Source organism: Manacus vitellinus, unplaced genomic scaffold (genome assembly GCF_001715985.3).
Source record: "Manacus vitellinus isolate BGI_N305 unplaced genomic scaffold, ASM171598v3 scaffold_1_pilon, whole genome shotgun sequence".
Lineage (NCBI taxonomy): Eukaryota > Metazoa > Chordata > Aves > Passeriformes > Pipridae > Manacus > Manacus vitellinus.
The window spans coordinates 2,970,594-2,984,805 of NW_021939396.1; the positions used below are offsets into that span (position 1 = coordinate 2,970,594).

Genomic DNA, 14,212 nt, shown 5'->3' on the forward strand with positions numbered 1-14,212 from the left:
AGCACAAGGTACAGGTTGATCTCTCCAGCAAAGGTCAAATGCTGCTCACTCTCACCATATATGGGTTTGAATAATAAATGGTTTTCCTTCCTGGGATAAAGACACTGACTTTTTCTATCTTGGCATCAGCTGAACTGCAAGAAATGGATTGTTTTGTTTTTAATGCTTTGCTAAGAAACACGTCAGAGTGGTTACCTGCCCTGTGCTGATAAACGGGAGGGAGGCAGAGCCCAAAGGAGCTGGCTGGTGCTGTGGGCCAGCCTGCCATCTGCAGGCCACTGCTGCCATGCTGGGGACGTGGACAGCAGGGCTCTGGGGGCTCTTTAGTCTCCAGAAATTATGTGTAACAAGTTGTTTTTTCCTAATAAATGCTATGTAATAAATCCAAGTTTTTCCCATCCAATCCTATGAATAGTCACCTCTGTTCTTAAAAAAACACAACCAAGGATAGTAGAGATAAACAAACCTTCTCTAGAAGTTGATGAGTAATTGCTAATTGGTTTTTTTATTGTCTGTTGTTCACTTTTATAAAAAAAAATTTTGTGCTTAGAAATTGGACATTTCATATGACAGTCAAATTCTCGCCATCGTTCTCAGTCCATTAAATGTTTAATGACTCTTTATGGGGATGGCCTTAGATGAACAGCACCACTATAATGTTCAACTGTCGAATCTTAAAAGTTTTGTTGAGAAGGGGATATGTGTATATGACAAACAGGTAGCTTCCAAGCACCCCAGAATCTTTGTTTTTATACTCCACAAATGGTTAGTGGATACATTAATTTAAATATTCTGATTGTTACCTTCTTATTGCCCAGGTATTTGAAGGATAAATGATCTGTGCTTTCCTTAGCTGTTTTATTAACCATTGCTAAGAAATCGCAGCTGAGTTTTTAATTTGGGAGAGAAGTCACTGTAGTTAAATTACTACTCAATTTACAGTTTTCAAAGGTATGACTGAATTTCCTTTTTAAAGTGAAACCTTTGGTGTGCACCACATAACCCTTCAGTCGTTTTTGTCTTTGTTTTAGGTCTTCCTGAACAATACTACAGCCTCACTTGGTTCCTCAGCCCCATCCTGGGCTTGATCTTCACTCCGCTCATCGGTTCGGCCAGTGACCGCTGCACCCTGAGCTGGGGCCGCCGGCGGCCTTTCATCCTCGCCCTCTGCATTGGTGTCCTCTTTGGAGTTGCACTTTTCCTTAATGGTTCTGTTATAGGTAAATAACAAGGAACCCCCTTGCCTGTATCTCCTAAGACACCTGCTTTAAGGTTTTAGTGTAGGAAGTAAAGATAGTGCTCTGCAGTTGGCGTAAGTCATATTTAATGTTAAAATCACGAGAGATCTCCACAACCCTGCACTTGAGCTTTGTCCACCTTGTGTGGTTTTATTCTTGCTCACAGGTTGCTGTGCTGGGTGTTGTGCAGTCATGGCTGTTACTGGTAGCACAGTGTTATTAATACAACGATTGCCAGAATAATGTTTGCAGTCTCTGAGACGAATTTGGTCAATCCTTGACATGGGAAAATTGTAGCAACCTGTTCACAGGGAAATGTTTCCTGTTGTGATCCATTTTCCCTTTAATGCATATCTGGCAACACATCCTGTTTCCAGCATTATTTCAAAAATTATCTTTTCACTTTTTCTTGTGCTTTTCTTAGACTCAGTATTGAAATAGTCCAGAACACAGTTAATATTTGTTTATCAAAAACCATGTGGGAAAATAATTTTTCCTGAACCCCCATCAAAGCTGGTAAAAATAGTTTCCCTTGAACGTAGTTTACTACGGAATTTAATCTACAATCTCTTTGTAAATTTAGTGCAGGAGAGGTGACAGCAAGTACCTTTGGGGAATTGTTTACATCACGGTTGGACTGATGCAAACGAAAGGAACTTAGCACCTAACAACATCCTCTTGGCTCTCTTTTTTTGGGTTAGGTGCAGCTCTATTGTGAAAAAGTTAAAGTAATTGAGGGAAATGAGTGGAACATTATCTTGGCTCAGCTTGTTAAAGCCAGACTGGGATGCCATATGATGGGTTTCAATTTTCTGCAAAGTGCAGTGAACAAACTATTCAGATAAATGACATTTAGCTTATGCTTTTTTAATTTACCCAAGCAATAAATATTATTTATTTGAATTGCTATCATATGGCATCAATTGTACTTTGTTGTGGTGTCTCAAAGGCTTATTCCTCTCCCTCCAGATGTTTGCAGGGTGTTAGATGTAGCCCTCTTACAAGATTTTAAGTGATAAGAAGCTCCCAGTTCCATACAGGAGTTTTGGGTTTAGGTGCCATCAATACCTGCAAGCAAACCTCATACTCAGTTTATAGTCTTGTTTTCAAGACTTTTAATAAATTAGCAAAAAATATTGTGCTGATCTTTTATTTTTCTTGTTCACTTTCCTACCCTTAGTCTGCAGTTACTTACAATCCTAATTGCAATTTGGGGAAACAGGAGATGCTTCAAAACCGCGGGGGTCACTGTATTGGACCCTCTTCCTTAGTGTGGCTTTTGGCAGTAGGAGTCATAGGGAGGGGAACAAGGAGCACAGAGGTTTGCTAATCCCAGTAATGATACAACCATGTCCCAGGGGACAACTGAACCCTTGCTCTCTCCTGCACTGTTCAGATTTCCAGCAGATCTAAAGCACTGACACCATTGGTTGTTTTCTGCTGTAGGGCTCAGCTGAGCCTGGAACACTTATAACCTTCTTCAGCCTTCAAAGCACTTGGTATAAATGAGGATTGAATATGCAGGAATCAGCACTTGAGATTTAAATGATTCTTGGTGGCTTAGCCAGTTCATCTCCTTCCACAGTTATTTTCATCAGTTACATTAATGGTTTTATCAGAGCCTCGCACGCGTAACTTCTAAATCTCTCTGATTCAAGTAATTTCATGCTTTTGTCACTGGTTCATCTCATGACAAATTATCCAGCTCTACACTAATGCTGCCTTTCTACTTTGCAGACAAAAAGCATTTCATCCCGTGCTGTCAACAGAAGCTGACTGATGGCTTTTGCAATGCAAAATACCTTCATGTTGCTTCATCCTTAAAAGTTTTGCTTACAAAAAGGGATCTAAAAAGTGGGAATGTTTAAGAAAAGCAAAGAGAGAGGCGAAGGGGTTAAATTTCAGTTTATCCTGGGGTACTGTGACCCTTGCATGTAAAGCACCATGTCAGGAATGCTGTCAGAAGTGCAATTACCTGTGGTTGTAACTAACAGGTGATATATCTAATTTTTGGTGTTCCCCTCTCCCACCATGTCTTTTATAAAAACAACCTTCAGCAGCTGAAGGGAAATACATGGGAGGAATATGAAATAATTTAAGAGATACTGCAGAAATAACATTCTGAAAAATAAATATCAGTCTTAGGAACATAAGAACATACTCTTTGTCCCCGACCTTCCATGATGCCAAAGAGCTGAAATTGCCATTTTGCTCCTTTGTAAAGGAATGTTTGCAGCAAACCTGTTGGCCACCTCTCTCCTAAGGAGTTAAGCTTGCTCTTAGGAGTTTTCCCTTTTTGAATGACATGCCCAGATTCCTCTTCCATTTTCCCTCAGGTCTGGCTATTGGTGACGTCCCGGACAAGCAGCCCATCGGAATCGTCCTCACGGTGCTCGGTGTGGTGGTGTTGGATTTCTGCGCTGATGCCACCGAAGGGCCAATTCGGGCCTACCTGTTGGATGTGGTGGACAGTGAAGAGCAAGACATGGCCCTTAACATCCATGCCTTTTCAGCTGGTATGGACTTAGCTGAGATGTTTTTGGCAGCAGATCAGTCTTCCTGATGACCAAATTGTGACTGAATTGATTTTTCCTGAACTGACTTCTTTTTTTTTCTTCCACAGGCCTTGGAGGAGCAATTGGTTATATGTTAGGAGGGCTGGACTGGACACAGACCTTCTTGGGTGGTATTTTTAAATCTCAACAGCAAGTCCTTTTCTTCTTCGCAGCTATTATTTTCTCTGTCTCCGTTGCTCTCCACCTTTTCAGCATTGAGGAGGAGCAATATAACCCTCAGCAGGACAGGATCGATGAGGAAGGAGACACGCTGTCCAGTGTCAAATTCAGTGGCAGTCTCCCCCCTCTGAATCGACTGAATGTAATCAGTGAGGAAGAACCATATGGAACTTCCATGTTCCATGATGAGGTTCAGTCAGAGCATGATCTCAATATGGAGTTCCTGGAGGTGAACATTGTGAGAAGCAAGAGTGACTCGGTTCTGCACATGCCTGATGCCACACTGGAGATCGAATCAGAGCTGCTTTTCCTGCACGACATCGAACCCTCCATTTTTCAGGATGCTTCATATCCAAACACTCCCCACAACACAAGCCAGGAGATCATGAAGTCCAAACTCAACCACCTCTCTGCTTTCCTCAGGGACAGTGAGAAGGAGGAGGAGATGTTGCTCGATAATCGCTTAAACGAAGATAAAGTCCCAAACATCAACGGCTCCCTACCAAAAGAGTTCCTCAACGGGCACGCCAGGATAGGCATGAAGCAATCCAGCACTTCCAACTCCATGCGGAGGCGGCGGCACATGTTCTACCGGCAGCCGTCCTACACCTTCTCCTACTACGGCAAGATCGGCTCCCACCGGTACCGGTTCCGCCGCGCCAACGCCATCGTGCTGATCAAGTCGTCGCGCAGCATGAATGACATCTACGACATGCAGAAACGGCAGCGCCAGCGGTGCCGCCACCGCAACCAGAGCGGCACCACCAACTCCAGCGGGGACACCGAGAGCGAGGAGGGCGAGACCGAGACCACCGTCAGGCTCCTGTGGCTGTCCATGCTCAAGATGCCGAAGGAGCTGCTGAGGCTCTGCGTCTGTCACCTCTTGACTTGGTTTTCCATCATCGCCGAGGCCGTGTTCTACACAGATTTCATGGGACAGGTCATCTTCCAGGGCGATCCGAAGGTAAGGGGACGGTTCCCATGGGCAGACCTGCTTTTGGGGTTCCTCGTTTCTGAGATGTGCTGGGTACAAGAAAGCAACATTTGTGTTTGTGTCTGTTACAGGCCCCTTCCAACTCGACTGAGCTGCACGCCTACAACGCTGGGGTTCAGATGGGCTGCTGGGGGCTGGTGATTTATGCCGCTACTGCTGCTGTTTGTTCGGGTAGGAGACTGCACAATCTCACAGTGGAATGCACCTCAAACATGTATTTATTAGAATATGTGAATTTTAACATCATAGAATATCCTTACCTGGAAGGGACCGAGGATCATCGAGTCCAACTCTTGTCCCTGAAATAGTTTTTGCTTCAGTTTGCATCCACCTCCTTGTTTGGAGTGAAGGATATCATGGAAAAGCATTTCACATGGTCATAAGGGGAAGGGCTTCTTTAAAAATCAATGTGAAAAAGTTCCTCCAAATGTAGAGGTGGAAAAATGAGCAGATGGTGAAGTGGCATAAAGTACAAAATGAAATCAAAGGATCTTGAGTGGCATTTAGCGAGTCATCAGGAAACTGAAATCATGCTTGGTAGAAGATTCAAGCATATGTTAAGAGGGTTTTTGCAAAGATTGTTTTTAAATCAAAATTATAAATATGTATTTCTGAAAGTCATTCTGCAGATAATTTGGACTTGGACTAGACTCTAAAATTGAGAGTTTTTGCCAAACTTAAATTCTGCCTTTTGCAGCACATGTGCACGCACGTCTGCACAGCTCAGTGGGGGCGGGCTCTTCCTGAAGCAGGAATTCATCCTTTTCCCAGTGAGGACTGGGCTGTGCTGCTCAGAGAACCCAAGTAGGCACTGAGCATCCACGTCCTAAACAGCACTTCAAGCTGCCATGGCCACATCAATACCCTAAAACTTCAGTGACTGAACTGGGATTTAAGGGGAAATGGTTTCAAACTGAAAGAGGCTAGATTTAGATTAGGTATTAGGAAAAAATCTTTTCTGTGAGGGTAGTGAGGCACTGGAACAGGTTGCCCAGAGAAGCTGTGGATGCCCTATCCGTGGAAGTGTTCAAGGACAGGTTGGATGGCCTCTGAGCTCTAGAGGAAGGTGTCCCTGCCCATGGCAGAGAGGTTGGAACTAGATGATCTTTAAGGTGCCTTTCAACCCAACCTATTTTATGATTCTATGATTTCTGTTTCATTCTTTATCTCTGCAGCCTTGTTGCAGAAATATTTGGATAACTATGACCTGAGCATAAAAGTGATCTACATCCTGGGCACGCTGGGTTTTTCCCTTGGCACTGCAGTGATGGCCATGTTCCCCAACGTCTACGTCACCATGATAATGATCAGCACGATGGGAATAGTGTCCATGAGCATCTCCTACTGCCCCTATGCGCTTCTGGGACAATACCATGAGATTAAACAGGTATGTGGAATATTTGAATCAAGGCAGAGCATTCTTGTTTCCCTGAAGAACACAGTGGCAAAATGGATTTACTAAATCCCATTGTTGGAGATACCTGCTTTGCTGGGATGTGTGCCAAAGCTCTAATGGATAGTTAATAGCAGGAGATGGTACTGAAATCAGATGGTCTTGGCATCGAGTTGGCTCAGGGAGTCATGACTGCACATACCCTGTGCATATGGTAGACAAAGAGAGATTAAATTATTATTGGAGTATTTACTATGTACATAGTTGTTACTGCTGTCTTGGATGTGGTGCTTTAGTGTTACTCAGTCTTGGACATTGAGGTGAGTGTGGAAATGCAGCTGTAATTTTGGGGAGACAAAAGGCAAACTGATTCTGCTGGAAACAAGGACAGTTTTACTTCTTTTTCACCACTATTCTGTTTGGATTGCAAATTACAGGAAGATCATTTATTACAACATGTCTCTGCTTTGGGATCGGGAGGGAGATTCCTTTTTATAATCATAAAAATAATTCCCACCAAATGTTTCATGTAAATCTATTTTAAAAAAAAACCTAATCTTGGAGCTCACTTGTGCCACAAGTGACCCAGCAAATACCTGCCTCATGCTGCAAGGTGAGGAGGCTGTTGATGAGTAGATGAGGAGACTTGTTTCTCTGGAGTTGTGATGCCACAAGGAGGACGTGAAGTCACCCACAGGGCTGAGAAGTTCAAGGAAGGTTCTGCATTTGAGTGTTTGCTTTCAGCCACTGTTTTACCTCCCCTAACACATTTTTTGTCTTTTCACAGTACATTCACCACAGCCCTGGGAACTCGAAGCGAGGGTTCGGCATAGACTGCGCCATCCTGTCATGCCAAGTTTATATCTCCCAGATCCTCGTGGCCTCCGCGCTCGGTGGCGTGGTGGACGCGGTCGGCACCGTCAGAGTCATCCCCATGGTGGCTTCCGTGGGGTCCTTCCTGGGGTTTTTGACAGCCACCTTCTTGGTGATTTACCCCGAAGTGAACGAAGAGCCAAAGGAAGAGCAGAAAGGACTGGGTCCTCCGGAGGCAGCCGAGGGCGGCGGCGCAGGCGTGGAGAAGCCGACGGTGCTGAAGCTGACGCGCAAAGGAGCCACGGTGGCCGAGCCCGAGGGCGAGTCAGCCGTGTGAGCCCCTCGCTGCTCACCCACATTCCAAGGAGTGCAGGTGCAGGATCAAGAACTTTTGTTGGTTTGGTTTTTTGGGTTTGGTTGTTTGTTGTTTTTTTTTTTCAGGAAAAAAAAACAAATTAGGACCTTCACTACTCGTAACTAAAATCTGCAGAAGAAAAGGCAGTTTCGTGCAAAAGTGTAAATGAAGTTCTGTAGTCCTTCCTCTAGGTTTGAGCGGGTCGCTCGGATGCTGATTGCTTTCTCTACAACTTAGAGACGTCATTTCTGAACACTTTTTTTATTAAGAACACATTTAGGTTTCAAGTAAGTTTTATTAATCTGCATGAGACTCACAGTGTATACAAGTAGCAGTTAGAAAAAAATTCAAGTTTTCGGCTGTTTTTAAACTAACGAAAAATGGAAGCGATCTCCACCTCTAGTCTCTTGCCATTTTTTGTCTGAACATTTCAGATTTCACTAGTGTAATACCCGAATCAAACGCTCAGACAACAATCATTTTTTTTTTTCAGGAGCATGGTATTACTGGTCTGACAGCTACTTTAATTTTAGACTTCATGTTTTTGTTAGTGCAATTACTACAGAATCCTTTGATTTGCAATTATTTTGAAGAAAAGCAAAAGCAATTACTGCGGTTTCTGAGAAACTGCCATGAATTCTTCTTTAGTCATAACTGTTCACAGCCACTCCCAAATCTGCTGCTCTTCAGGGGAGGGTGACACTGTGTGCTGTATTTCAGCTCTGGACGGAAGGAGCAGCAGCTGGGAGAGGTGACCAGCACTCACAGGTTTTTTTATCACAAGTGCTGCATTTTATGAATGTCGTTGGAATACGCTGTGACAATTTTTAGCTGGGAATTTTACGTGCTGTGGTGAACTGGGGGGGGTTTTCTTGGCATTTAAACCTGATCATCTCTGGATGAAGCTGCCACGGAGAAAGGGCGTCTCCGGGATCAGCTTCATGGGAGGGGGCGTGCGGATTCTCTTCCACAGGGAAAGGAAGTCGTGGATTAATTGCACTTTTTATGATCCTTTAACCTCCTGGCTGGGAGCGCCGCAGCCGAGGTGAAGGCACGGGGTCAGTACAACAAGGTGAGCCCAAGGCCTACCTCTGTCACTTTATGGCATAGTCTGGGTTTGTAAAAATCTCTGTCAGAAACAGTTTTTTAGGCCTTAAAATTCCAGTGTTGCTGTTCCAGTCCCTGTGTTAGAGGAATTGTAGGCTGGAGCTCTCCCGAGCTGCCATTCCAGTGTCGTCAACACATCCTCCTGCCCCCTTCCGTGGTTCAGGACACAGCTGCAGTGCAAAGACATTCTTCTGGGAAGAGCTTGCAAGAGTTGTGCTAGTCTGATTCAAAATAGGTTTGGATCACTATCCAGCAGCCACTTAAAGCAACTTTCGAAACCAAACTTAGTTTGTCCTTTGTCAGAAGAGTTTGTGATGCTCTGGACTCGTTTTGGGGTGGGCCCCCGGGCTGCCCTCAATCCATGTGCTGGACATACACAGAGCGGTGTGACATTCCTGCTGCCTCAAACTCCTCCTGCTCCAAGACTTTCAAATGCCTGTGTCAATCATGCTGCAGTCCAGGCAAAGAAGCTCTACTTCAAAATGAGAAGCTGTTTTTAATACATTACTTGAATTGTCCATGTGTTTGAGAAATGGATGTTTGAGTGTATTTGAGGGCTGGCATCCCTGTCGAATTCCTGGTGGCATCCATGGATTTCTCAGCTGAAGGCTTCCAGTCAGCACCAATGGCCTCTGTTGTCAAGGGTGACATCACAAAGTTCTGAAGTACATGTGATCACACAGGATGTAGGGGCTGTTTTTTTTAACAAGTATCTTGAGAAACTCTTTTTTTTTTCCCTTTGGGGTGAATATTTTTTTACTGAGAACACGTACTGTGAACTGTGTTCAGCCAGGGGAGCGATACTACTGAAGGGTATGAGACCTTACTGAAGAAATCAGTCATGAGAAATCCTTGAACTGAACTTCTGCCGTGAATTTTATCATCTCAGTTACATTTAATATATTCTGGTGATGTTCACTGTTGCAGAGACGAGTGTTGTGTTCCACCCTAGAACTGGCATTCGTGTAAGTTACACACTTTAAAGTGGCTTTAATGTCTTAGTTTTGAAGCTCCCTGAAGATTCTGCTTTCTGTTAAATGACCTCTGTCAAGTACTCCTCATTTTAATCTCTCCTGCTGGAAAGGGTCTTCAGCAGTTTAAAAACCTGCATCTTCTGACCAGTGCCAGCCTTACCCTTTTCCCACGAGTTCCATTGATCAGCCTGGATCAAATCCTGGTTACTCCACATTGCACCTTCTAAGCCAAGCTCTCTTTTGCTGCACCATCCCACTGACCAAGGACCTGCAGAGAGGGAGGAGAGGTCAAAGCTCCCTCTGACTTCACACCCACCAGAGGGACCATGACACCATTTTGGGGGTGAGCTCACCCACGTTTATTGAGCTTTCTCAGCCAGGGAAGGGCGAGGAGGGAGGAAGGACCTTTCAAATGATGTTTCCAACCCAGAGGTTTCAAGCAAAGGCGGGGCAGGGCCAGTTTTGTCCTGGGCAGTGCTTGGGACAGCCTCATTTCTAAGAACTGGATGTCAAAATCCGTCTCTGGAGTTGTTTGTGGGGCTCATAAGGCAGGAGTATGCGGCTGCCGTAGCAGGAAGCTGATTTCACTCCCCAGTAACAGTGAAGGAAATAATTATTCATTGTAAACACACTGAAATATTTGTAGTGTTGCCAGAAGAATTAACTTGGGCAGCCCCAGCCAAAGCATCTCCTCCTGTCCCTAGGCCAGCCTGGGAAACCCCCACGCCACCTTTACCTGCTGAGGGCTTTTCCTTGGATTTGAGTTTTCTTTCTCACCCCAGCACTTCTCAGGGTAGAGTGGGCAACAATTTATTTCTTCATCTGTCCCTCACCTTATCTTTTGATACAGAAATGATTATTTTTTTTGCCACAATTTAAAGTAAAGTTATACAATTTTAAGTGTTTATTGCAGAAGTTGTGGGAAGAGAGATTTGAAGTGGCTTTTTCGTTGTTGTTCCTTGTGACAACAAGCACCACTTTTTGTTTGTGGATATCACTGTCTACTCAAAGTCATCCCCTTGGACCTTCACTGCAGTAGGACTGAAGTTTGGTGGTTTAATTCTGCGTTGCTTGATACTATAAACAATTTGAACCTGTTCTGCTGCAGTGACACCTCAGACACGAGGCATCATTTGTGCTCAGAGTCTCCAGGGCTGGAGATGTTTGATGTGAGAGCAGAGAAGCTTTAACTTCCACCCCTTGGAAAGGCAGAGTGTGGGTTTGGCCCCGTTGGGTCATTCCAAGAGTCCAGTCAGATCTGTGCTGTTCGTGGATGGCAATTTCAGACTCCAGAAGCAATAATTTCTTAGGAATGTTTCTCTTCCGGCTGGTTTGATGACTTTATAGAGATTTATTGCCTAAATAGCCTTTTAATAACAGGAATCTGGTGTTTTGCTGGCGCTGGCTGTGAGCAGTTATGGGAAGACTGGGGTTGATCATCACCAGGAGGGAGGAAGCCAGTAAAGCCAACAGAGGTCCTTCTCCCCTTTCCCTTGGAGCCTCTTTCCAGGCTCTGAAATATTGGGCTGGAAAGGAGGCGGCTGCAAATTCACCCTCCTGGTTTTCCTGCCAATGGATGGTGGCACACAGACCCTGAGATGGAGCAGGATGTGTGGGGTTTGCCACAGAGGCAAGGACTGAGTCTTTCTTTTCTCCCTCCTATCTAATCTGAATCCCCCAACATCTGGAATGACAGTGTCAACAATGGTGCTTCTTGCCAGGTACCTCGTTAAAACCTGGTTCCATCCTTAGGAACAGGTTCCCTGGGTGAGCTTGGATTCCTCCAGCATCCACCACAAAAGGCAGGATTTTCCTGGCTGGCAGGTCTCACAGCCCTGCAGGCTGAGTCACGTTTAGGGGTAAAGGTGGAGAAAGTCAGTTTGTTCTTGAGAAAGCTGCACCCACATCTGGGCAGGAGGGAAGTGCAGGGAGGGCAGGTGCCTTCCTGGAGTCCCTGAATCATAGTCCAGTCACTGAGATCTGGGGTTTTAGAGGTGTGTGTGTGTGTCTGTGTGTCTGTACGTTTTCAGACACACTGCTCAGTCAAAATACCTTTGGGGGTTGTGTGCTCACTGTCACCACTCCACAATGTCTTCAACTGAGTTCTTCCAGGTTTCCCCTCATCCCAGTCCGATGCTCAGCTATAAATATGTATCCTATTTAAATGAACAAGTAAACTCCTGCATGATATTCCAAGCACATGTAGCAGCTTCGGCATCTGAAGTATCTGTTGTGAGAGAGAAGTTGGTTTTCTTTGCAGCTGTTTTGTCCTCGTTTCCTTTGAATAGGCCAAATAAATGTAACGGACACCAAATGTTGCACAGAAATGTTGTTGATGACTGTGTGGAAGAAATACCAAATTTTATTTTTCTTTGCAGAAACTTTATGGTTCCAGAGAGTCCTTTAGCTGTTTTCCTTCCTTAAACGACAAAGCTGAACATTTGTAAAGCACGTCAAAAAAGAAAAAAAAAAAAGGTCATTTGGAAAAAAAAGGGGAGCTACCCAAAGTTTTCTGTCTTGTCATGTTGCATCCAAAGGAGCTGCAGAAGGTCAAATACCAACTGGGGTTTGATTCTGAGGCTCAGCAGTTCAGAAATTGCCTTAGAAAACAACAAAAAGGCTCAATTCCTTCTCCTAACACAGCGCTCACTCCCACCGATCTGCTCATTAAGATGTCCCAGGTTTTCCTGGAAATCACCTCCTGGAAAACTTGATTTGGTTTGGTTCCTCATCCCGAGCAGCACTGTGGCTTCACCTGAAACCCAATGTCACCCTCCCTGCCCCAGGGAGGGCGAGGGGTGCCCAGGAGGGGCAAATACAACCCCCCCTAAAAGGAAGCATCTGCTATAATTAAAGGGCTTTTGATGCCCTTGTGACCTGCAAAAATTTTAAGGAAAACCCAGGACACAGTTCAATTTGACATGCTCTGGCACATTCATTCTTAAACTTGGAAGCTGGGAGTGAAGCTCTGGGCGTGTTTAGCCAAACTCTGGATCTTCTCAGTCCTTGGCAAGAGCCGAATTGTAATAAATAACCCCAAAATTCAGACCTTTCTCTCAACAAATTGGCAGTTCCCCACGTGAATTTGGTTTTCCTGATGTAACATGAACACTAAGCCCTTTTGGTAGCCAAATGACCAGCTTATTTTAAATGCCTCATATTACTAGAAAGCTGCATATAGGCATCTCATAGCGGGGAAAAATAAAATTTAAAAAAATTTAAAAAAAAAAAGAGAATATTTAGTTCCTTTGTGAACTGGCCATATGACAACTACTTTTTTATCAACTTATTAAGTTGGGGCACTATAATAGCTCTTGCTGAGTTTAGCAATGTTTATAAGCATGTGTTAAACACATAATGTTGTTTTATGAGGAAAAAGGGATAAAGAAAAGTGATGTCACAGATGAATGTTTGAGTGCGTAGACGGCATAATGTATGTATGATTTTTATTTCTACACTGTTGAGCTTATTTTCTGTTTTAAGGTTAAAACAAAAAAAAAAAGATTTGTTGCATGAGAACTGTTTTATTGTGTTCTGCACTTTCTGTTCTTTTTTGTATAATCTTGATTTTTTTTTTCATTTACGCATAGAAAAGGAAAACAAATCAATTTAGAGATATTCTACTCCACGAGACATTGTGTTCCGATCCGTTGTTCCGAAGTTCGATCTTAATAAACATTTCAGTAAGAGTTGGTGGCTCGTGTCCCTGTGGTGTTTGTAGGGAAGGGGAGGAGGAGGACACCCGGTCCCTGAGCTGTCCAAAACAACACTCACCTGCACCCCAAAGCTTCACTGATATTTCCAAAAACGCTCCTGCCAAACAAACATTGCCTGGCAAAAAAAATCAAGTGTCACAGTTCACAAATGCTTGGTGAATTGGGGTCCCTCGGCACAGGACGGCCTGGGAGTGTTTCGGAGGAAAGAAGCATCACCTGCAAGTCCATGATTCCATAGCCCTAAGCAGCTTCCAGAGAATTCAGTTCCCATCCAAACTGATCAACCTCTTGGGCCATTGGGAGTGACAAGAAGGGAAAGCCGGAGGGACCCCTGGATGAGATCACAAGCTGACAGGGTTAAACTTGCAGTGAAGAGCTCAGTTGTCCCGTTTGATTCAGTTTGATTCGTACTTTCTGTGACAGATTTGACCTGTGACTTCTCCTGAAGGAAATTCCTCATAATCAGTATCGGCAGCTCCAAGAATTCAGTGCCAAGTCAATGCCCACCCAGAGTTTGGTTTATTTTTGACTTAACACGGCTCAGCCACCATCTTGTCACTCGACTGAGGTTAAGGAAGAACTGAAAACATAAAGTAAATCCAGCTTTCAGCCGATTTATTAACTTGCTTTTTCACCAGCACCGAGGGAAGAGCACGGGAAGGAGCCTCTCCAGATTCCTACAGGACACCCAGACCAGGCTGGTTTTGGGTGGATAGAGCTGATTTACTTTGTAGTACCTACTACAGGGCTACTATGAAGTGAGTAAGTGACGAGGGCAAGAGCCTCCCCTGCTGGCCCTGGGCTCCTCCTTACCTTGGGGAAACTCCACCTGGAGAGCCCAAAGCCCCCGCTTGGCTCAGGGGATGTGACCCATCCCTGGCCCTCGG

General features: G+C 44.5%; 1 protein-coding gene across 4 annotated transcripts in view; it reads left to right on the forward strand.

The window, feature by feature from the left end:
* SLC45A4 (solute carrier family 45 member 4) overlaps positions 1 to 13,303 on the forward strand; it is an 88,675-nt gene extending 75,372 nt beyond the window's left edge. For all 4 annotated transcript variants that reach the window (XM_018075495.2, XM_018075503.2, XM_008933292.3 and 1 more), the window contains exons 3-8: positions 1,032 to 1,220; positions 3,575 to 3,754; positions 3,862 to 4,937; positions 5,039 to 5,138; positions 6,143 to 6,354; positions 7,148 to 13,303. In XM_018075495.2, the coding sequence (XP_017930984.1) occupies positions 1,032 to 1,220; positions 3,575 to 3,754; positions 3,862 to 4,937; positions 5,039 to 5,138; positions 6,143 to 6,354; positions 7,148 to 7,510 (2,120 nt within the window). In that variant the 3' untranslated portion in view covers positions 7,511 to 13,303. The remainder of the gene's footprint in view (positions 1 to 1,031; positions 1,221 to 3,574; positions 3,755 to 3,861; positions 4,938 to 5,038; positions 5,139 to 6,142; positions 6,355 to 7,147) is intronic.
* Positions 13,304 to 14,212: the final 909 nt, after the last annotated feature.